This window comes from Vigna unguiculata, chromosome 11 (genome assembly GCF_037176805.1).
Source record: "Vigna unguiculata cultivar grain cowpea cultivar isolate G323 ecotype 2 chromosome 11, ASM3717680v1, whole genome shotgun sequence".
In the NCBI taxonomy this organism is placed as follows: Eukaryota; Viridiplantae; Streptophyta; class Magnoliopsida; order Fabales; family Fabaceae; genus Vigna; species Vigna unguiculata.
The window spans coordinates 4,476,587-4,500,182 of record NC_140802.1 but is presented as its reverse complement, the minus strand read 5'-3'; the positions used below and the strand labels follow the sequence as shown (position 1 = coordinate 4,500,182).

Below are 23,596 nucleotides of genomic sequence, written 5' to 3'. Positions count from 1 at the left end.
CATATAAAACGCAAGCTAACTCCTCCCACATCTTCAAACACACAACTTCAGCAACCAAGCAACAACCCTCGCTACCACCAAAGTGTTGTGACTTCGTGAAACTTGCACTGCTTGATTCGGTTCCAAATTCCCTCGTCAACATCCCTATTTCATTAAGTTTTGTTGAAGAAAATTGAGATGGTGAGTGTATCCGAGATCCGCCAGGCTCAAAGGGCAGAAGGCCCAGCAACCATCCTTGCCATTGGAACTGCAACTCCACCAAACTGTATTGATCAAAGCACTTATCCCGATTACTACTTCAGAATCACAAACAGTGAGCACATGACTGACCTCAAAGAGAAATTCCAGCGCATGTGTAAGTTCATAATACCATCTACCAATATTCACTTCACATAACTCTTGTTCATTCAATCTAATTATTGTTCTTTGCTTCACTATATTCCAGGCGACAAGTCCACGATCAAGAAGAGATACATGCATCTCACTGAGGACATCTTGAAGGAGAATCCTAACATGTGTGCTTACATGGCACCTTCTTTGGATGCTAGGCAAGACATAGTAGTAGTCGAGGTACCAAAGCTTGGGAAAGAAGCTGCAGTGAAGGCCATAAAGGAGTGGGGACAGCCAAAGTCAAAGATTACACACTTGATCTTTTGCACCACAAGTGGCGTCGACATGCCTGGTGCTGATTACCAATTCACCAAACTCTTGGGACTTCGCCCTTCTGTGAAGAGGTACATGATGTACCAACAAGGTTGTTTTGCAGGAGGCACGGTTCTTCGATTGGCCAAGGATTTGGCTGAGAACAACAAGGTTGCCCGTGTGCTTGTCGTGTGTTCTGAGATCACTGCAGTCACCTTCCGTGGCCCAAGTGACACCCACCTAGACAGTCTTGTGGGACAGGCGTTGTTTGGAGATGGAGCAGCTGCGGTGATCGTTGGTTCTGACCCGATTCCACAAATTGAGAAGCCATTGTTTGAGCTGGTTTGGACTGCACAAACCATTGCTCCAGACAGTGACGGTGCCATTGATGGCCACCTTCGTGAAGTTGGACTCACGTTTCACCTCCTTAAGGATGTTCCTGGGATTGTCTCGAAGAACATTGGGAAGGCACTTTCTGAGGCCTTCAACCCATTGAACATCTCTGACTACAACTCCATCTTCTGGATTGCACACCCTGGTGGACCTGCAATTTTGGACCAAGTTGAGCAAAAGTTGGGTCTCAAAGCTGAAAAAATGAAGGCCACTAGAGATGTGCTTAGTGAGTATGGGAACATGTCAAGTGCATGTGTGCTTTTCATCTTGGATGAGATGAGGAGGAAATCAGCTGAAAATGGACTCAAAACCACAGGTGAAGGACTTGAATGGGGTGTCTTGTTTGGTTTTGGACCTGGACTTACTATTGAGACTGTTGTTCTCCATAGTGTCGCAATATAACACCTTGCCAACTCCATTATTTCATTTTTATTATTTTTGTGTACCAATTTTCATTCTTGTTTGTAATTTACATTAAAATTATATGTGTAATACTCATTTATACTATAACCTACAATGTATTTTTCAAATATAGTTTCCTATAATTATTTATTATTCATCATTGTAATCGATTACTCGAGAGAAAAAACAACCTATCAACTAATACATTTCCTAGAATAATCTATTAACAATCGATTATTTTAAATAACACATTAAAGGAATTTTAAGAAAATAGTAATGAGGTTATAAAAATATAGTTTGTTAGTACTGAAGTATAAAAGTCGAGTTTAGTATAATTTGTATATGATAAACAAGCTATAACAGTATAAAAAAGTAATGCACATACATGAACACTATTGTAGAAGTTATATGGACCATATTCATATATGTTACATTTAGAGAATAAATTATAACAACTTTAAAGGGAAAATTAGATGTTAGAGAGAGGTGCTAAGAAATATTTAAAAAGTAAAGCAATGTTGAATAGAAATTCAATGAAAAAAGGCGATGGTCCAAGTGGCCAAGTAATTTTTTTGGAGGGTGGTTGCAACAACTTGTCAACCTTCCACCACTATGATTGCCAAAACAACTTTTAGATCCACAACTACAACTAAGGAGATACAAATTTGTTCCATCACCTTATTCCCCAACTTGGGTTACAAGCTCATGTTACTTAGTTTGGTATGAACACAACCTTCTCATCCACTATATAAAGGTTCTTTTCTTCCAGATTCTATACAATGTTAGACTTTTACAATACATTACATTGCATAAATGGTAAACTATGCCAACCCTTGTGAATAAATGTGGTTCCAATGCACTAACACACATTCATAAATTTGTATCTCCTTACATTTCTTAATAAATGCATGCATGTTACCGTCTCTTTTTCTTTCTTTCCCCCTTGTTTCATACCATAATATCTCTTAGAAATTGTCATTTTTGATTTTGTTCTCGTCTTAAATGAAGATGGACATTTTTTTTGTCATTCAAATATTCTCCAAAATTATTTTCTAAAAAATGATTTCTAATAGATGAATTCCAAAATTCAAATATGTGTTTATATCTCATTCCAAAATTCAAAATAGAAGTTATATCAACCATATTCATATATTTTACATTGACGGAATCAACTATAACAACTTTAAAAGGAAACTAAGATATTAAGGAGAGATCTTAAGAAATATCTCAAAGGTAAAGCAATGTTAAATAAAAAATGGAAAAAAGGTGATGGTTCAATCAAGTTTGGCTACCGAGATAATATTTTGGAGGATGGTTGCAACAACTTGTTATCCCTCCACTATTGAGAGTAGAGGTAATCGTTGCTCTGTGAAACCAGCCTAACGCAGTGCCCTCTTGTCTAAGAGAGTTGAGACTTGTGCTTTCGCACAAGTCCCATCACCCAACTCTCAACTTGGAATGGGCAAGTCAGATTTTAGCATCCATAACTCCAACCAAGGAGCCACAAAGTTGTTCCATCACCTTCATGCCCCCACTTGGGTTACAAGCTCTTGTTACTTAGCTCGGCAAGAACACAACCTTGTCATCCACTATATTAAGTTTCTTTCCTTTCACATTTTACACTATGTGGGACTTTTACATTACATTGCATAAATGGTAAACTATACCAACCCTTATGCAAAAATATGGTTCCACTGCATTAGCAAACATTCATAACTTTGTATCTCTTTTCATTTCTTAATAAATGCATGTTAATGTCTCTTTTTCGTTCTTTCCCAATCGTTTCATACCATCATATCTCTTAGAAATTGTCATTTTCTATTTCACTCTCGTTTTAAACGTAGATTAATATTTTTTGTCAATCAAATATTTCCCAAAATTATTTTCTTAAAGTAGAATTCTAATAGATGAATTCCAAAATTCAAATATGTGTTTATATCTTATTCCAAAATCAAAAATAGAAGTTATATCAACAATATTCATATATGTCACATTGAGGGAATCAAGTATAACAACTTTAAAAGGAAAATAAGATAATAGATAGAGATGTTAAGAAATATCTCAAAAGTAAAGTAATGTTAAATAAAAAATCGAAAAATGTGATTGTTCAATTAAGTGTGGCTACTGAGGTAATGTTTTGGAGGGTGGTTGCAACAACTTGTTATCCCTCCACTATTGAGAGGTAGAGGTAATCGTTGCTCTGTGGAACCAGCCTGACACGGTGTCCTCTTGTCTAAGAGAGTTGAGACATATCCCTTCGCACAAGTCCCATCACTCAACTCTCAACTTGGAATGGGCAAGCCAGATTTTAGCATCCACAACTCCAACCAAGGAGTCACAAAGTTGTTCCATCACCTTCATGCCCCCACTTTGGTTACAAGCTCTTGTTACTTAGCTCGGCAAGAACACAACCTTGTCATCCGCTATTTAAAGTTTCTTTCCTTTCACATTCTACACTATGTGGGACTTTTATATTATATTGCATAAATGGTAAACTATACCAATCCTTATGCAAAAAGATGGTTCCACTGCACTAACAAACATTCATAACCTTGTATCTCTTTTCATTTCTTAATAAATGCATGTTAATGTCTCTTTTTTCGTTCTTTCCCACTCGTTTCATACCATCATATCTCTTAGAAATTGTCATTTTCTATTTCACTCTTGTTTTAAACGTAGATAAACATTTTTTTTGTCAATCAAATATTTCCTAAAATTATTTTCTAAAAGTAGTATTCTAATAGATGAATTCCAAAATTCAAATATGTGTTTATATCTTATTCGAAAATCAAAAATAGAAGTTATATCAACCATATTCATATATGTTACATTGAGGGAATCAAGTATAACAAATTTAAAAGGAAAATAAGATAATAGATAGAGATGTTAAGAAATATCTCAAAAGTAATGTTAAATAAAAAATGGAAAAATGTGATGGTTCAATCAAGTGTGGCTACCGAGGTAATTTTTTGGAGGGTGGTTGCAACAACTTGTTATCCCTCCACTATTGAGAGGTAGAGGTAATCGTTGCTCTGTGAAACCAGCCTAATGCCCTCTTGTCTAAGAGAGTTGAGACTTGTGCTTTCGCACAAGTCCCATCACCCAACTCTCAACTTGGAATGGGCAAGCCAGATTTTAGCATCCATAACTCCAACTAAGGAGCCACAAAGTTGTTCCATCACCTTCATGCCCCCACTTAGGTTACAAGCTCTTGTTACTTAGCTCGACGAGAACAAAACCTTGTCATCCACTATATAAAGTTTCTTTCCTTTCACATTCTACACTATGTGGGACTTTTACATTACGTTGCATAAATGATAAACTATACCAACCCTTATGCAAAAATATGGTTCCACTACACTAACACACATTCATAACTTTGTATCTCTTTACATTTCTTAATAAATGCATGTTAATGTCTCTTTTTTCTTTCTTTCCCCCATGTTTCATACCATCTTATCTCTTACAAATTGTCATTTTTCTTATTCTTCACGTTTTAAAAGTAGATAGAGATTTTTATGCCAATAAAAAAATTTCTAAAAATATAATTCTAGGAGATAAATTCCAAAGTTCAAATATATGATTATATCTTATTTTAAGATTTATGAAGGATATTTTTGGTTTATGAACTCTTTTTTCTTTCTTATATTTTATTTTAAGAAAAAAGAAAAGGAAAAGAGGTAAAAGTTAAACGCACTTTGCTTGTCAATGAAGAACATAAAGATCACATATAAAAAAACTCAATCCATTGCTTTCTATCGTTCTAAAACATACGATCATTTCAACCATTTACTAGATTGTTAGGTAACCCCTACAATGATGTCTGATGTTATTTCTTATTTTGCATCTTTCTTCACAGGTACAATGCTACAATATGACTTCAAAGATAGTTTTTTGTACTTAAAATTTTCATGATTTCATAAGAGAAAAAGGGTAAATGGTTCAAGCACATTATTCATGGATCATCGTTGAAGTTGTAGTAGCTTGTTTGTCCATTTAAGAATTAATAGTAGGTCATTCAGAGTTTAAGCACTCACTGCTATGTTAAAACTACATGAACACAGGAACTTTATCCAATATCGTCAATGAAGAACCCATGTAGGTCTTAACACTATGCACCCTATAATGTAAATCAAAATCCATTTTTACGCATAATACTGACAAACTTTATTTTTCTAACCAAAATATTAATTTTCTTCAAATTGTTTCAATGTGTTGTGGTTAGTGGAGGGATAACAAGTTGTTGCAATCACCCACCATAAAATTATACAGGTAGCCTCACTTGCTTGGACCATCACTTTTTCCATTTTTTATTCGACATTGCTTTTCATTCGAGATATTTATTAACACCTCTCTCTCTAATTACACATCTCAATTTCTTTTAATAATTATGCATCTCAATTTTTTATTAGATTATGATAAATTATTTTTAATATTAAACTTAAAAAAAAATAGATATATTGATGAAGATTACTTTCTTTTAACTCTTTCTGCGTCTAATTAGAAAGATTATTTTTTGCAATGAAAATTATAAAAAACAAGATTGCAAAATAAAATGAAAGATAAAATTCTCGCCGGCAATATGATTATTTACATTGAAAAAAGAATAAGTGCAAATTTTAATTCTGATGTAATTATTGATGAATTTAAGATTTTTAAATGTATTATTTTGAGTCTCCAAAATTCTCTACCAAGATCCACCACTGAATTACCTTTATTTCTCTTATTAAAAATGTGTTAGATAATGAGGTAGTTAGTCTTACAGAATTCTTTCATCTCATCAACTATAACAAACAATTCTTTCATCTTATCACCTATAACAAACAAGATTATTTTGTTCCTACTATTTATAGGATGGTACCTATTATCCAACATTTTTTCTGAAATAAAAGATAATGAAAATAAATAATAATTGTATAGTTTTCGAAGAAAATAAAAGATAACAAAAAAATAATAAAAGTTACTCATCATATTATATTAATTAAAATTTGAAAAGAACTCAATTTAAAATTAATTAAGAAAAAAAAATCGTTAACCGTATAATTTTAGAAGGAAATCAAAGAGTAGACTAATTTTGCAGACAATTCAACTATTTTTGTTTATATAGTTTTAATTTTGTTTTTACCAAATAGTAAAATATTTTATAGTAGAATGATTCTAGAATACGTAGCAAATTTAATTATTGCATAGTTATATTTTAGTTATTGTTACCGTATAACCACTCTCTATTCCACGATGTCTACTTGACTTATTTTTTTACTATATACTCTATACTCAGTGTAAATCAGTATTCAATGTAATTCATTTTGCAATTATCTTTTCCACATTAATTTTGCATATAATTCTTGAAACTAAATTTTATTTACAAAATTTGGCAGTATGACAACTTCTTTTTTAACCTCCAATTTTTTTTTTTTTAAAACAGTCAAAATTACAAGACAACTAATATAATTTGAATATATATGGTATATAATTATTTTAGTGCTTTGCTTACACATTTAAATTTTGCATCCATTTTGTTGACTTAAAATTTTATACAAGGTTGCTCTCTAAAATAAATAGTGTAAAAACAAAGAACTAAAACCACAACAACAATCAGAAATGAAAACATGATTATCTTGGATAAATATTTTATAAGTAAAACATCAAACTTGTTTCATTGATAACTTTTTTTGTATAAAACTTCAAATGAGTTTATTTTTGAATGTAAACCTAGATTTTAATATCAAAGAATCCATTTATGAACTCAAAATTTACAAATTGTGTACTAACAATATCAAATAATATAACTCTAATAATTGAACGAAAGTATAGGACTAAAAATTTAAATAATTAAGAAAGGAATAAAAGAGAATAGAGTAGAGGAAAAAAAAAAAAGACTAGAAAAATATGAGGGAAGAAGAAAGTTTACCTCAGACCTTTCTTCCTTTTCTTATAGAAAATTGTGAGAAAGATGCAGAAGATGCTGTTCTATATTTGTAAGTAAAATTTTACACAAAAGAAAAAAAGGTGATTTGTAAAAGGAGATGTCTTTAACTTGCATAAAATCAAAGATATAATTTTATTTGTTATAGATAATGTCGTAAGTCCCACAAGTATTAGTTATGTATATTATTAAGTAACTTTTTTGTGATAACTAACTAAGATATGAATATCTTTTACTGAGTATATATATTTTATAAATGCATATAAAAAGGGAGTTAAACGCGTAACAGGACTTTGAGGAACAGAGCAAAAACATTGACAGTAATTTTGTTTTTGTCCACTCTAGTTACTTTTAAAAGCATATTTCTTATTCATTTAGATACAAAGCACGTAAGATGTTTCGGTGGTACTCTTATTAAGATCAACAGACATGTGCAAGAATGTTATCTAAAACTTATATTATAAATAAAATATTTTTTATGGGTTTGTAGAGCTCGTTGATGGTTGACCACGACCTAAGATGTCACCACCAAATACATATTATTATACAATAAAAATGAAGGAAGAGAAGTGGTGTGCGATTCGATGACATGGCGAAACTATAGGCATAGATTTTAGTTTAATTTGATTGTGGCCGTTGATGTAATTTAAAAGGCTAGCTACCATACCAGTAGACTCTTCCTGCTAAGCTACCAAGTTTGACTAAAACGTAGGAGTGATAGAGAGATGGTCTTCCAAAACATGCCACCAAACTCATGAATATGCTTCCAATCAACCACCCTTCCATGCATATAAAACGCAAGCTAACTCCTCCCACATCTTCAAACACACAACTTCAGCAACCAAGCAACAACCCTCGCTACCACCAAAGTGTTGTGACTTCGTGAAACTTGCACTGCTTGATTCGGTTCCAAATTCCCTCGTCAACATCCCTATTTCATTAAGTTTTGTTGAAGAAAATTGAGATGGTGAGTGTATCCGAGATCCGCCAGGCTCAAAGGGCAGAAGGCCCAGCAACCATCCTTGCCATTGGAACTGCAACTCCACCAAACTGTATTGATCAAAGCACCTATCCCGATTACTACTTCAGAATCACAAACAGTGAGCACATGACTGACCTCAAAGAGAAATTCCAGCGCATGTGTAAGTTCAGAATACCATCTACCAATATTCACTTCACATAACTCTTGTTCATTCAATCTAATTATTGTTCTTTGCTTCACTATATTCCAGGCGACAAGTCCATGATCAAGAAGAGATACATGCATCTCACTGAGGACATCTTGAAGGAGAATCCTAACATGTGTGCTTACATGGCACCTTCTTTGGATGCTAGGCAAGACATAGTAGTGGTCGAGGTACCAAAGCTTGGGAAAGAAGCTGCAGTGAAGGCCATAAAGGAGTGGGGACAGCCAAAGTCAAAGATTACACACTTGATCTTTTGCACCACAAGTGGCGTCGACATGCCTGGTGCTGATTACCAACTCACCAAACTCTTGGGACTTCGCCCTTCTGTGAAGAGGTACATGATGTACCAACAAGGTTGTTTTGCAGGAGGCACGGTTCTTCGATTGGCCAAGGATTTGGCTGAGAACAACAAGGCTGCCCGTGTGCTTGTCGTGTGTTCTGAGATCACTGCAGTCACCTTCCGTGGCCCAAGTGACACCCACCTAGACAGTCTTGTGGGACAGGCGTTGTTTGGAGATGGAGCAGCTGCGGTGGTCGTTGGTTCTGACCCGATTCCACAAATTGAGAAGCCATTGTTTGAGCTGGTTTGGACTGCACAAACCATTGCTCCAGACAGTGACGGTGCCATTGATGGCCACCTTCGTGAAGTTGGACTCACGTTTCACCTCCTTAAGGATGTTCCTGGGATTGTCTCGAAGAACATTGGGAAGGCACTTTCTGAAGCCTTCAACCCATTGAACATCTCTGACTACAACTCCATCTTCTGGATTGCACACCCTGGTGGACCTGCAATTTTGGACCAAGTTGAGCAAAAGTTGGGTCTCAAAGCTGAAAAAATGAAGGCCACTAGAGATGTGCTTAGTGAGTATGGGAACATGTCAAGTGCATGTGTGCTTTTCATCTTGGATGAGATGAGGAGGAAATCGATTGAAAATGGACTTAAAACCACTGGTGAAGGACTTGAATGGGGTGTCTTGTTTGGTTTTGGACCCGGACTTACTATTGAGACTGTTGTTCTCCACAGTGTTGCAATATAACACCCTGTCAACTCCATTGTTTTATTTTTATTATTCTTATGTACCAATTTTCATTCTTGTTGGAGGCTATAATTTATATTAAAATTACACATGTAACACTCATTTATAATCCAGACAATATATATAATTTTTTATTGATTCATTTTAACTTTATATATAAACTTGAAAATATTCATTCATACATATCAAAACATATTTTGTTAGTTTTGTTTTAATTATTACATATGAAACTTAAAAAAAAAATGTTAAATCTATCAAAATGATACCTTTTATACTCCAAAACAATGTACAAAATGTATCATAACATAGTTAACTACAACACATTAAATGAATTTTAATGTTCCAGTTAGAAAAATATAGTTTGTTAGTATTGAAGTATAAAAGTCGAGTTTAATATAATTTATGTATATTACAAACAAGCAATGATAGAGTATAACATACCTGAACATTATGTTAGCATATTCATATATGTTACATTGAGGGAATAAAGTATAATAACTTTAAAAGGAAAATTAGATGTTAGAGAGAGGTGCTAAGAAATATCTAAAAAATAAAGCAATGTTGAAAAAAAAAACTACCCCAATGAAAAACGAAAAAAAAGGTGATGGTTCGTCACCTTCATGCCACCACATGGGTTACATTCTCTTGTTACTTAGATTGGTGAGAACTCAACCTTGTCATCCATTATATAAAGTTTTTTTTTTCTTTCACATTCTACACAATGTGAGACTTTTACATTATATTGCATAAATTGTAAACTATACAAGCCCTTTTGCAAAAATATTGTTCAAATGCACTAATACACATTCACAACTTTGTATCTCTTTACAATTATCAATAAATGCATGTTCCCATCCTTCTTTCTTTCAAACCCTCTTGTTTCATACTAACTTATCTATAACAAATTTTCATTTTATTTTGTTCTCATTTTAAATGTAGATGGACATTTTTTTATGTTAATCAAATATTTCCCAAAAATATTTTCTAAAAATAGAATTCTCAAAGATGAAATCCAAAATTCAAATATGTGCTTATATATTAATTTAAGATAGATGAATGATATTCTTGGTGTATGAACTACTTTTACTTTTTGATAGCTTATTATTAGTAAAAATAAAAGGAAAAGAGGTAAAAGTTAATCCCTCTTTGCTTGTCAATGACGAACATAAAGATCACAAAAAAAAAAACCAATTCATTTGTTTCTATCTTTCTAAAATATATGATCATTTCAACTATTTACTAGATTGTTTGGTTAACCCTAAAATAATGTCTGATGTTATTTCTTATTTTGCATCTTTCTTCACATATATAATACTACAAATTGCCTTAAAAGACAATTTCCTCTACTTCAAATACTCATAATTTCATAAATGGAAAACCAATAGGATGTTAGAAAATTTTTTAAATCTTTACTTAAATGGTTCACTTCAATGTGATTTCACTTCCTATGAATTGTTATATAATTTAATGTGACTTAATTGTGGATAGATGAAAATAATTGCTATAAACAAATTCACATGTCAAACTCACTCCAATAACTTATCCAAATTAACGTGTTGAAAATTAATATTATTTTTTAAATGAAAAATGGTATTCGATGTTCTATTAGTCCAAATTCGATGTTCACCTTTTTTAGTAAATATAAAATATACACTTCTTTTTAATTTTAAATAATGTGATTTTTAAACATTTGTGGTCTCTAAACAAAATTAGAAATTTTTCATACAGTGCTTAAGTATATAAAAATCCACTTTGGTCGTGATAAATTTTTTTATTTATTTTTCTATAAACTATTTATTCTTTTATGTTATAATCTTTTTTATTGAGTGACCAATAGATAGATTGTTGAAAATTTGCAACACATATTTTTCAATTGCTAGGTTGCATATTTTTTTTGGTTATAGATGCAAGACTTATTCAACATCACTACTAATTTATCGTCATATACTCTCATGAGATTTTTTTTCTTCCTATAGTAGATTTCAACTTTAAGTTATTTGTTTTGTTACATTTGTCTAAATATTGTAGGTCATTGGTGTATAAGGATTATTGACAAGCTTGCCAATTCTCTAATTGGTTGTTGGGTTGGTCTTGCAAGAAATAGATCTAGAATAATGACAAATAACCATATTGTAGAATTCATAACTCATAAAGATTTTAATATCATATGTCATTCTATAAAATCCAGTTTAATTTTTACTGGCATATGTAAACTAAAGAAATACTCATTCAAACATATCAAACCCTATTTCAATAGTTTTGTTTTAATTATTACATCTCAAATTTAAAAGGTTATTAAATCTATAAAAGTGATACATTAATACTCCAAAACAATATATAGAATATATAAAAATATAGGTAACTACATTAAATTAAAACAATTTGAAGAATAATAAGTGGATTGTTATAGAGAGGTGTTACGAAATATCTCAAATGTAAAGCAATGTTGAATAAAAATTGGAAAAAGGTGATGGTCCATCACCCAACTCTCAACTTGGAATGGGCAAGCCAACTTTTGGCATCCACAACTCCAACCAAGGAGCCTCAAAGTTGATCCATCACCTTCATGCCCCCACTTGGGTTACAAGCTCTTGTTATTTAGCTCAGCAAGAACACAACCTTTTCATCTACTATATAAAATTTCTTTTCTTTCACATTCCACACAATGTGGGACTTTTACATTACATTACATAAATGGTAAACTATACCAACCCTTATGAAAAAATATGGTTCAAATGCACCTTTCAAATATGGGTCAAAATAATAAGTGGATTGTTTCTTATTTTGCATCTTTCTTCATAGGTACAATACTACAAATTGCTTTAATATATAGTTTGCTCTACTTCAATATTCAAGATTTCATAAAATAAAAAAGGTAGATGGTTCAAGCACAATGTTCATGAATCACTTTTCAAGTTCTAGTAGTCGGTTACTCCCTTTCATAATTAGGAGTAGGTCATCCAGAATTTAAGCACTCACTGCTCTTTTAAAGATTGTGTGTACACGACAACCTTATCCAGTATCATTAATGAAGAACCCATGTAGTTCTTCGCACCGTGCACAATACGAGCTTTCTTGAAAAACCTGTGTGTTTTGAGATGTTGAAAAAACAACCACTAAAGAATCTGCACTTTTGACATTTCATCGCAATGAGAAGGACATGAACGTACACCTTATTAACTTCGAACAACGACACACAGATCCTTTAGAGTTATTCTCTTCGTCGTTTCCAATTAAGCACTTTGAAATGTTTAGTTTTCCTATTATGCTCGTATTCTATGTGTTTATTATGCCTCAATTCCACTTTCTTCAGTTTTTGTTCAGCTAGTACTGCTCATATTTATCTCTTTCAGTAAAAGCATATTCCATTTTCAATTGCTTTTGTCATTTCTTTACTGTACAAAGGGAAACTAAGACGAAAGAAAGTCCAATTAAATCATCTTCTTTATTTTTATATTGTCTCCAATTAACATATACTTTATTCACTTACATGTAGATCAATTAGTTTTTCTTGAAATTTTCAATTTACTTACTTTTTGTTATTTTAATGTCGCTGTAAATATAAATTAAATAAAGACATAAATAACTTTTTTGTCTCTCAAAAATTTTTAATTTTTGCATATAATCTTGCTTTTTTTTTAAGTTCCTTAAATGAGAATCATAAAACACACAATACGAGGAGGGACGACTCAAAGGTTTAGAAGGTCAGAAACAAACTTAAAAATGATTTTTTTTATTTAAATTTATTTTTTAAACTTTTTTGATTCAAAATTATCTATTAAAGTATCATCATTAATTTCATTTTACTTTTTCCAATTTCAACTTGTATTCATCTTATTTCATCAGTGATTTCATCTCCTTTATCCACCAAAAGGCTTGACACTAATCCTAGTTAATAGTTTTGCAAATCATCCAAGAAAAAATTTCAATTCCCCGTCAAAATTATCTGAAGAAAAACTGTCAAAACTATAAATTTAAAAGTACCAAAAAAATAAAACCGAGTAAAAGAAACACATTTCTAATCTTAATACAAATTCAACAAATAGCATAAAAATAATAGCAACGAAAATAGAAAACAAATGAGGATAAAAAGATTGGAATGAGATTCAAGAAATGGAATCTATCAAAACCCTCAAAAGAAGAAGTCTAGAATAGAAGAAGAAAGCAAGAAGAGACAATGAGTGAAATTAGTAGATGAGAAGTCACATATAAACAAAAAAAAAAAGAAATAGAAATCAAAATTAATTATATCAAAATAAAGATAACTAATAATTCTCATTTTCCTAGCCAAAATTATAATTTATTTAAAAATTTTAACTCATCCAATATAATTTTTAATATTAGTAAAACTTAACAGAGACTTGTAATAATTTATTTATATTTTATTCTCAAACATATAAAGTTATAATAAACTTAATAGAGGTATATTTTTCTAAAATAATTGAGGTATTTTTTTTTCTTAAACAAAATTTTATAATTAAATTAATAGAGATATATTAATTCTAAAAATATTTGAGGCATTTTTTCCTTAAACATAATTTTATTATTAATTTAATAGACGAATATTAATATTAAAATAATTGAGGGATTTTTTTTCAGACATAAATAATGCAAGTACTTATTTCACCCTTGAGTCGGGTTTGACTATAGAATTAACTACTTGAGCGAGTCAATGGTTTAGGAGGCCTAAAACAAAAAACTATAAAATCCTTTAAATTAAAGAGAAATGTCAGAAGTGGGATTTGAACCCACACCCTCTTTCAAAGACCTTTCACCCTTGAGTCGGGTTTGACTATAGAATTAACTACTTGAGCGAGTCAATGGTTTAGGAGGCCTAAAACAAAAAATTATAAAATCCTTTAAATTAAAGAGAAATGTCAGAACTTGAGTCTGGCACCTTAGACCCCTCAACAATCCTGACACTTATGATAAGGTTATGAATCCTAAAACAAACCTATAGTTGATTATCATATATGTTGGAAGAATTTATAATTAAGTTCATTATAGCTAAACACTAAACAGATCTTAGTTTCCATTTGAAATTAAATACAAATGATTAAACTTTAATTGTTTGTATTAAATTTTAAATTATTCGATAGGATAGTTTGGAAAAATTATTTTTCATAATTCGCTAAAATGTGTACATTGAAGTTTATATATAAATTTGATAATATTTCGATTCAGACCATTTTGTGTTGTCCTCTGAATACTTGAATGTGGTCATGAGTAATCACTTTCATTTGGTGTACTTTAGAGACCAATGTAAAATGTTTCCAAAACTTTATCAAATATTTTATGTTAGACTTCTTCGTATACGTATTAGCAAATTATGAAGAAGAAAAAAAAAAAAAATATATATATATATATATATATATATATATATATATATTAATGGGTAGAGTCTCATCTTGTGAGAGTTAAAATTTTGAGATTGATGGAGTTTGTTACAAATATCGATCAAACTTGGATGAATCTTTGTGAACACAAAATATGCTTAAGAACATACAATTTATGTGAACGGGACATATTTGTGTCCTTGTGTTCATTGTCTTAATCAAATACGTTAAGACTTAGGCACAATGTGTGATCATCTATTAATCTTTGGTATATAGTGAGGAGTTTTACAATTTGGAATTGGCATGGAGAAGTATTACACTAGCCTATGATGTCACGAGGAACAAATTCTGAAGACGAATGGATGAGTGGTCATTTAGGGGACATGATACATGATGTTGGTGAAAAAGAATTGGGAAGAAATCTTATATGATTATCGTAATTGTGATTTAGAGGAATAGTTATTCACAGGATGTGTTAAATTTACTCAATTGTCGGCAACTTTGAAATTGTTCAGTTTAAAAGCAAGGAATTGATGGACCGATAAAAGTTTTCATAGAATTGTTGGATTTGTTGAAGGAGATGGTTCTAGAAAATAACGTTTTACCTGATTCTAATTATGAGGTGAAGAAAATTCTATGTCTAATGGGTGTGGAATCCTAAAATATACATGCATGTCCCAATGATTTGTATACATAGACGAGTTTGCTTCACTAAAGGCATATCCAACATATGGTTTATCACGGTTTAAAAAGAAAAATTGATGGAAATAATGGTCTGGAAGACGTAGATGGTGTAGTACTTGCTTATAATACCTAAGTTGAAACGATTGTTTGTCATTAAAAAAATACAAATAATCTGAAATGGCATTTTGATAGAAGAAAATGTGATAATCTTCTTTGATACTCAACTATTTCTCCACAATAGAAGAAGATTAATTAAACATTTCCATAATTTGGTGCAAAGCCAATAAACATTTCAATTATATATATATATATATATATATATATATATATATATGATTCAGAATATATTAAAATAATGTGATTAAAAAGATCTTGGATGAACTAATAAATAAGATATAATTTTTATAAATATTTACTCTTTGAGGTTGGTATTAACATATATATTCTTACATTTGTTGAAATGATTGTCTTGATTTTACGGTATAAAAATTGCTTAGACGTTAAAGAATTTTTTATTTTTTGACAAAGATCATTCATCACATAGTATTTCAAAATATCATCACCTAAAGTTTGGAGAGGAATTTCATGATAAAAAATATGACATCATCGAGATTGTAACATCGTACATATTGTTATAAATCTTTCTTTTTTTCCCTAACCAACATAATCCAAAAGAAAAACACTGTGTGTTATCGCTAATTATGATGGGAAAATTTGTTACAAAAATGTTAGTCACTTAAATGAATTCTAAATGCCAAAGAGAGTAATAAGTTACTAAAACTTGATAAGTGATTAATAAACATTGTGCTTGAATTATCTACATTTTATTGTCTTATGAAATTATAAATATCTAAAATAGAGAAAATTATCTATTAAGAAAATCTCTAGTATTGTATATGAAAAGAAAGATGCAAAGTAAGAATTAACATCATACATTATTATAGATGTTACCATACACTACACCATAAATTAGTAAATAATTAAAGTGATCATGACCATATTCAAAACAAGCCCAAAAATGGATCAAGTTTTTTCTGATCTTTATGTTCTTCATTAAGAACCAAAGTAGGTTTAACTTTTAACTCTTGTCCTTTTATTTTTGTTTAAAATAAGTTATTAGAAAGTAAAAATAGCAGGTAGAGAAAGAATATCTTTCATCAATTTTGAATTAAGATACACGCACATATCACCAAGGTGACCATTAATGATATCATCACTCTTTGGAGTAATGCTCTGTGCAGTCCAAACCAGCTCAAATAATTGCTTCTCAATTTGTGAAATTGGATCATAACCAATGATCACTACAACTGCTTCATCTCCAAACATTGTTTGTCCCACGAGATTGTCAAGATGGGTGTCACTTGGACCACAAAAGGTGAGTGTAGTGATCGCAGAACATACAACAAACACCCTTATTATTCTCAAATAAATCCTTAGTCAATTGAAGAATTGTGCTTCCTACAAAACACCCTTTTTGATACATCATGTACCTCTTCACAGAGGGGTGAAGTCTCAAGAATTCTAAAGAGTTTGGTGAGTTGGTTATCAACATCAATCATATTAATGCCACTAATCATATTAATACTCTAAAATCTTATAAATAAGATAATGTCAAAAAATAAAAAGTAGACAAAAAAAATCATATTTCTAATGGTAATGTAAATTCAACAAATAAAATAAAAAGAACATACTCAAGAAAGTCCTGGTTTAACTCAACCTCCGCATGGTGGTTGGAATTAACCAGCTTCCATAGCACAACTCAGTCTACTTGAAGCGCATGTCCCATCACCTTAATGCCCCCTCTAGGGTTACAAGCTAGCGCAACCTAGCTCGGCAATCTGCATAGATTGCCAGAGGTTTATAAACAATAAGATCCTCCTTTAACTGTCTGATGTGGGACTGGAGAAGGAAAGACTGTGATGAGTGACAAAGTAATAACTTCACTCTTTCCCTCCTTTACATCTCAATTATTCATCAAATCTATAAAACTGCAAACAGATAATCAAAAACAATAAGGTTTGTTTGTATTGCGTTCACACCATGTTCAAAATAAGGTTAGAAATAAAATAATCTAAACCTCTTAAAGCTGCTTATTTTTAATTCATAAGATAAAATTATCAGATTGCATCACAATTCAAACATCAGATCTGTTTGCTTCAGAAAAATAGATTAGTCTTGTTTGTTTTAGTCTCTGCTAATGTGATTGCATGTGTGTACCCTTATATTTTTAAGAACAATTTTTCTTTATTTCTTCTAAGCTTTTGTTCATCTTTTTTCTTGCTCATTATCTCAAAATCAAACTACTCTAGAGTAATTTGAAATTATTGTACTTATTTTGTAAGCTACACTCAAGGTATGCAGAGTTCTCTTAGCACTATATTGTGTTAGTTTTTGTTGAAACTACATGTACAACCCTCGATATTTCAAGGATGTGCAATTTGTTTTTTTCTTTTTCTAATGCTAAAAATTAGTTCCTTAATTAAGCTCAAAAGCCTTAGTTTCGGCATAAGAATCACTAATTAAATGTTTAAAATCCAAGTTGTGATGAAAACAAGTTGATATCAATATGCTTTTTTGCTAAAAATTTTGATGCCACCTTTACCTTTATGTATATGTAATATATATATATATATATATATATATATATATATATATATATATATATATATATATATATATATATATATATATTCTCACTCCAAAAATTGAATTTATTGATAAAAACTTTAGTTGGGATTTAAGGTTGTGTTCTTTTGGGTGAATGTACTATTCATAAGGAATAGGAAAAGGAGATTAGAAGGTAAGTTGTGTGTTCTTTTAGAGGTGATACAAGATGATGGGAGGAGATTAGGGATGGACTGAAAATTCAATTTCACCATCTATAGTGAGATTAGAGGATGATACAATTATATTTACCAAATTATCCTTCATTATTTAATTTTTGATACATGTGATTTAGCGATTAAAATCAATACACGTGGTGATTTTAGTTCACTTTCTTAATTCTATGTTAACGATAATAATAATTTATTATGGTTATAATAAAAAATTATTACTTCTAAAATTACTATTAAAAAGAAAAAAAAAAGTTTCCAAGTAAATTAATTATTTTCCACCTTATATATTAAATTTATTTTTATACAAAATATATTGTATTATTCATCTTTTATAAATATTTTTTTAATATTTTCAATCATTCAATAAAATTTATAAAATAATTTTAAATTATTTACATAAAATTTTATAGGTTTAGTTATGCCTTTGGTCCCCATTTTGGAGTCAAAATCTCAAAATGGTACCCAAATTTTTAAAAGTCTCAAAATGGTCCCCTTTTTTGTTGAAACGTCTCACGTTTGCCCTTGCCGTTAAGTCAATGTTGACACTGTTAGAGGGAGTGCCACGTGTCAGTTCCTCGATTTTTTGAATTTTTTTATTTATTTTTTTTTATTTTTTTTATTTTTGAATTTTTTAAAAAAATTAAAAAAATTACCACGTGTCAAGCTGTCATCGTGCCACGTGGCAATGACAGTGACACGTGTCAGTATTACGCCACGTGTCATTTTCTTAGTCTCAATTTGGTCCCTTTATTTTAATTTGTCTCAATTTAGTCCCAATTTTTGTAAAAATTAGCAATTTTGTCCCTCTCCAAATTGAAATCAAATTTAATTTCTGTATAAATGTAGACAAATATTTCCATCAAAATTGATATTTCAAGTAAATATTTTTAACCAAATTAAGTTCATTTAATTAATATTACATTGAACTTTATTTAAAATGGTTTAAAAGTTGTTAATAGAAAATAATGTTAATAGAAAAAAATTCATAAATTACCTAGTTCATGTTACAATAAAACACATATAAATTTAAAATTTTAAAACAATTTTAAGTAAAGTTGAATGTGAAACATAAATTTAACTAAACTTAGCTATGTTAAAAATATATAATAAAAATATCAATTTGAATACAAATATCAAATTTAATAAAAATATTTGAATAACATTTATATAAAATTAAATTTTGTTTCAATTTGAAGGGGGACAAAATTGCTAATTTTTACAAAAATTAGGAATAAATTGAGACAAACTAAAATAAAGGGACCAAATTGAGACTAACAAAATGATACGTGTCACTGTCATTGCCACGTGGCACGATGACAGCTTGACACGTGGCAATTTTTTGATTTTTTTAAAAAAATTCAAAAAAAAAATTAAAAATAAAAAAAATTCAAAAAAAAATTAATAAAAAATTAAAAAAATCGAGGAATTGACATGTGGCACTCCCGCATCAACATTGACTTAACGGGAAGGGCAAACGTGAGACGTTTCAACAAGAAAGGGGACCATTTTGAGACTTTTAAAAATTTGGGTACCATTTTGAGATTTTGACTCCAAAATGGGGACCAAAAGCATAATTAAACCAATTTTATATTACCTATAACTATAGGGACATTTTGATAATCTAACTTTTTTTCTATTAAAAGTTTTTTTTAATATATCACATCAGTCAATTCAGTCACAAACTTTCACGGACTTCATTCTATAATTCATTCTAAAATCACCTCTAAATCATTTAAAAGAAACAACACCAACTTCACCCTTTAATCGTTTTCCTGTCACTCTTTCTCTAATCCTTCCTCTCAAAAAAACACAGCCTAAAAGTCACCTTAATGGAATTTAAGAACTACTTTATTAAATATGTTCTACTATAGTTAAAACATGCAGAGTGTTAACTCTGATAGATTTACTTGTGGCGTGAGAGTATATATGTATATGAAATTTAACATCTTGTTTGTTTAAATTTTGGGATATGAACAATTACATATGTTATGCTACAAAATTTTCAGTACAAATATGTGAAAGTGAAAGGTAGCACTGAATAAAAATCATTTTTAGCAAAATAAAAAAATAGGTTTAATAAAAAGAAAGAAATAAAAGTTTCGTTGCAAATTTTAATTTTTTTTTTTCAAAAAATAAAAATAAAAAAGGGAATTAAGAAAAAAAATATATTTTATTTATCTATTCCCAATCTCTTTTTCACATTTTCAATCTTCCATTTGTAATCGCATGTGTAGCCTTATATTATTTTTTAAATGGAAAAATGGTATTTAAAGTTCTATTAAGTTAGACTTTCACCTTTTTGTAAATATAAAATATACACTTCCTTTTAATTTTAAATAATTTGATTAATTTTAAATATTTTTTGTCTCAAAACAAAATTAGAAAATTTTCAAATGGTGCTAAATATATAAAAGTTCATTTTGCAATACTAAAAATTCTCATATTACATGAGAATTTTCTTGCAAATTTGTTAAAAACATTTGCAAGAAAAAACTTTTTCCTACTGTTTTTTCTAAGAATTTTAATTGGCAGGTAATTCTTTCGTGGGTAATTATTTCCTACAAAATTATAAAATTTGCAAGTATTTTCTACAAAATTTGTTGCGAAAAGTGTTTTATACAAAATATTTTGCAACAAAATTGGCAGCAATTTCTTAGAAATTTTTTTTCATAACAAAATCAATAAGTATTTCATATAAAAAAATTTCAAAACAAAATTGGTAGGAAATATAAATTTTTTTAGTAGTGTTGGTCATGATTAATTTATTTACTTATTTTTTTATAAACTATTTATTTCTTCTTTTATGTTATAATTTGTTTATTAAATAACAAATAGATAGATTGTTGAAAACTTGCAACACTTATTTTTCAATTGCTAGGTTCCATAATTTTGTTGGTTATAGATGCAAGACTTATTCAACATCTACTAATTTATCTTCTTATACTCTTATGAGTTTTTTTTTCCTATAGTAGTTTTCAATTTTAAGTTATTTGTTTTGTTACATTTGGCTATATCTTGTAGGTCATTCGGTGTATGAGGATTATTCAAGAACTTACTAATTTTATAATTGGTTGTGGGATTGGTCTTGCAAGAAATATATCTAGAATAGTGACAAGTAAGAGTATCGTAGAATTTATAATTCTTACATTTTAATATCATATGTCATTCTACAAAATTTAGTTTAATTTTTACTAATATATGTAAACTCAAAAATGCTCATTCAAACATATCAACCCTATTTCATTAATTTTGTTTTAATTATTACATCTTAAACTTAAAGGGTGTTAAATCTATAAAAGTGATACATTAATACTCTGAAACAATGTATAGAATATATAAAAATATAGATAGCTAAATCACATTAAAACAATTTGAACAAAAGAATATTTTGGTTAGAAAAAGAAAGTTTGTCACTAATAGTATAAAAGTGGATTTTAGTATACTTTGTGTATATCATAAATTGGCAATAATATAGTATAAAAAATTAGTGGACATACCTAAGCACCATTGTAAAAGTTATATCGACCATATTCACATCTGTTACTTTGAGAGAATCAACTATAACAATTTAAAAAAAATAGATATTAGAAAGAGGTGGTAAGAAATATCTCAAATGTAAAACAATGTTGAATAAAAAATGAAAAAAGGTGATGGTCCAAGCAAGTGAGGCTTCCTAGGTATTTTTTTGGAGGGCGGTTGCAAACACTTGTTATCCCTCCACTATTGGGAGGTAGAGGTAATCGCTGCTCTGTGAAACCAGCCTTACGCATTGCCCTCTTGTCTAAGAGAGATGAGACCTATGCCTTCGCATAAGTCCCATCACCCAACTCTCAACTTGGAATGGGCAAGCCAGCTTTTGGCATCCACAACTCCAACCAAGGAGTCTCAAAGTTGTTCCATCACCTTCATGCCTCCACTTGGATTACAAGCTCTTGTTACTTAGCTCGGCAAGAACACAACCTTTTCACCCACTATATAAAGTTTCTTTTCTTTCACATTCTTCACAATGTGGGGCTTTTACATTGCATTGCATAAATGGTAAACTATACTAACCCTTATGCAAAAGTATGGTTCAAATGCATTAACACACATTCACAACCTTGTATCTCTTTAAATTTTTTAATAAACACATGTTAGCGTCTCTGTTTCTCTCTTTCCCTCTTGTTTCATACTATAATGTCCCTTACAAATTTCCATTTTTATTTTTGTCCTCGTTTTAAATGTAGATGGACAATTAGGTTGTCAATCAAATATTTTGAAAAAATAGAATTCTGAAAGATGAATTATAAAATTTAAATATGTATTTATATCTGATTATAAGATTAATGAAGGATATTCTTGGTTTATGAACTATTTTTACTTTTTGATAGCTTATTTTATGATAAAAAAGAAAAGGAAAAGAGGTAAAAGTTAAACACACACTGCTTGTCAATGAAGAACATAAAGATTACAAATGAAAAAAAAAAAACTCAATCCATTGCTTTCTATCTTTCTAACACATATGATCATTTCAACTATTTACTAGATTTTTAAGTAACCCCTAAAAGAATGTCTTATGTTATTTCTTATTTTGCATATTTCTTCACAGGTACAATACTACAAATTGCCTTAATATATAGTTTGCTCCGCTTCTAATATTCATGATTTCGTAAAGGAAAAAAGGTAGATGGTTCAAGCACAACATTCATGAATCACTTTTCAAGTTCTGGTAGTCCATTGGTCCCTTTCACAATTAGGAGTAGGTCATCCGGAGTTTAAGCACTCACTGCTATTTTAAGACTGTGTGAACACAAACACAGTCTTTCTGCGTACCAATATAAATTAAAAAAGTATAAAATGAAAAAGAAAATATATTACAAGCAAAAAATCATGAGAAAACATTATTAAAATGTCAGAAGTGGGATTTGAACCCACACCCTTTTTCAAAGACCAGAACTTGAGTCTGGCGCCTTAGACCACTCAGCCATCCTGACACACATGTAAGTCACAAGCTTGTACTACCTAACTCAGAAAATGACTCTTTTATCTTTTTGCGTACCAATATAAATTAAAAAAGTATAAAATGAAAAAGAAAATATATTACAAGCAAAAAATCATGAGAAAACATTATTAAAATGTCAAAAATGGAATTTGAACCCACACCCTCTTTCAA

The 23,596-nt window shown here is 30.1% G+C and overlaps 2 protein-coding genes and 5 non-coding genes across 7 annotated transcripts; 2 read left to right on the top strand and 5 right to left on the bottom strand.

The window, feature by feature from the left end:
* On the top strand, positions 1–1,565 carry LOC114168796 (chalcone synthase 17-like). The gene is made up of 2 exons (XM_028053748.2): positions 1–355; positions 446–1,565. The coding sequence occupies exons 1-2, from the start codon at positions 178–180 to the stop codon at positions 1,435–1,437; spliced, it is 1,170 nt and encodes a 389-aa protein (XP_027909549.2). The 5' UTR covers positions 1–177; the 3' UTR covers positions 1,438–1,565.
* Positions 1,566–2,699: 1,134 nt separating this feature from the next.
* On the bottom strand, positions 2,700–3,004 carry LOC146880894 (signal recognition particle RNA). Its single transcript, XR_014986745.1, has one exon.
* A 528-nt stretch (positions 3,005–3,532) lies between these two features.
* On the bottom strand, positions 3,533–3,838 carry LOC146880893 (signal recognition particle RNA). Its single transcript, XR_014986848.1, has one exon.
* A 526-nt stretch (positions 3,839–4,364) lies between these two features.
* Positions 4,365–4,665, bottom strand: LOC146880892 (signal recognition particle RNA). The gene has a single exon (XR_014986847.1).
* A 3,500-nt stretch (positions 4,666–8,165) lies between these two features.
* LOC114170449 (chalcone synthase 17-like) lies at positions 8,166–9,729 on the top strand. Its single transcript, XM_028055922.2, has 2 exons — positions 8,166–8,505; positions 8,596–9,729. Exons 1-2 carry the CDS (start codon positions 8,328–8,330, stop codon positions 9,585–9,587), a joined length of 1,170 nt encoding a protein of 389 aa, XP_027911723.2. The 5' UTR covers positions 8,166–8,327; the 3' UTR covers positions 9,588–9,729.
* Positions 9,730–22,087: 12,358 nt separating this feature from the next.
* On the bottom strand, positions 22,088–22,393 carry LOC146880891 (signal recognition particle RNA). Its single transcript, XR_014986705.1, has one exon.
* Positions 22,394–23,333: 940 nt separating this feature from the next.
* TRNAL-CAA (transfer RNA leucine (anticodon CAA)) lies at positions 23,334–23,417 on the bottom strand. Its single transcript has one exon. It is a non-coding gene; the product is annotated as a tRNA-Leu (tRNA).
* Positions 23,418–23,596: the final 179 nt, after the last annotated feature.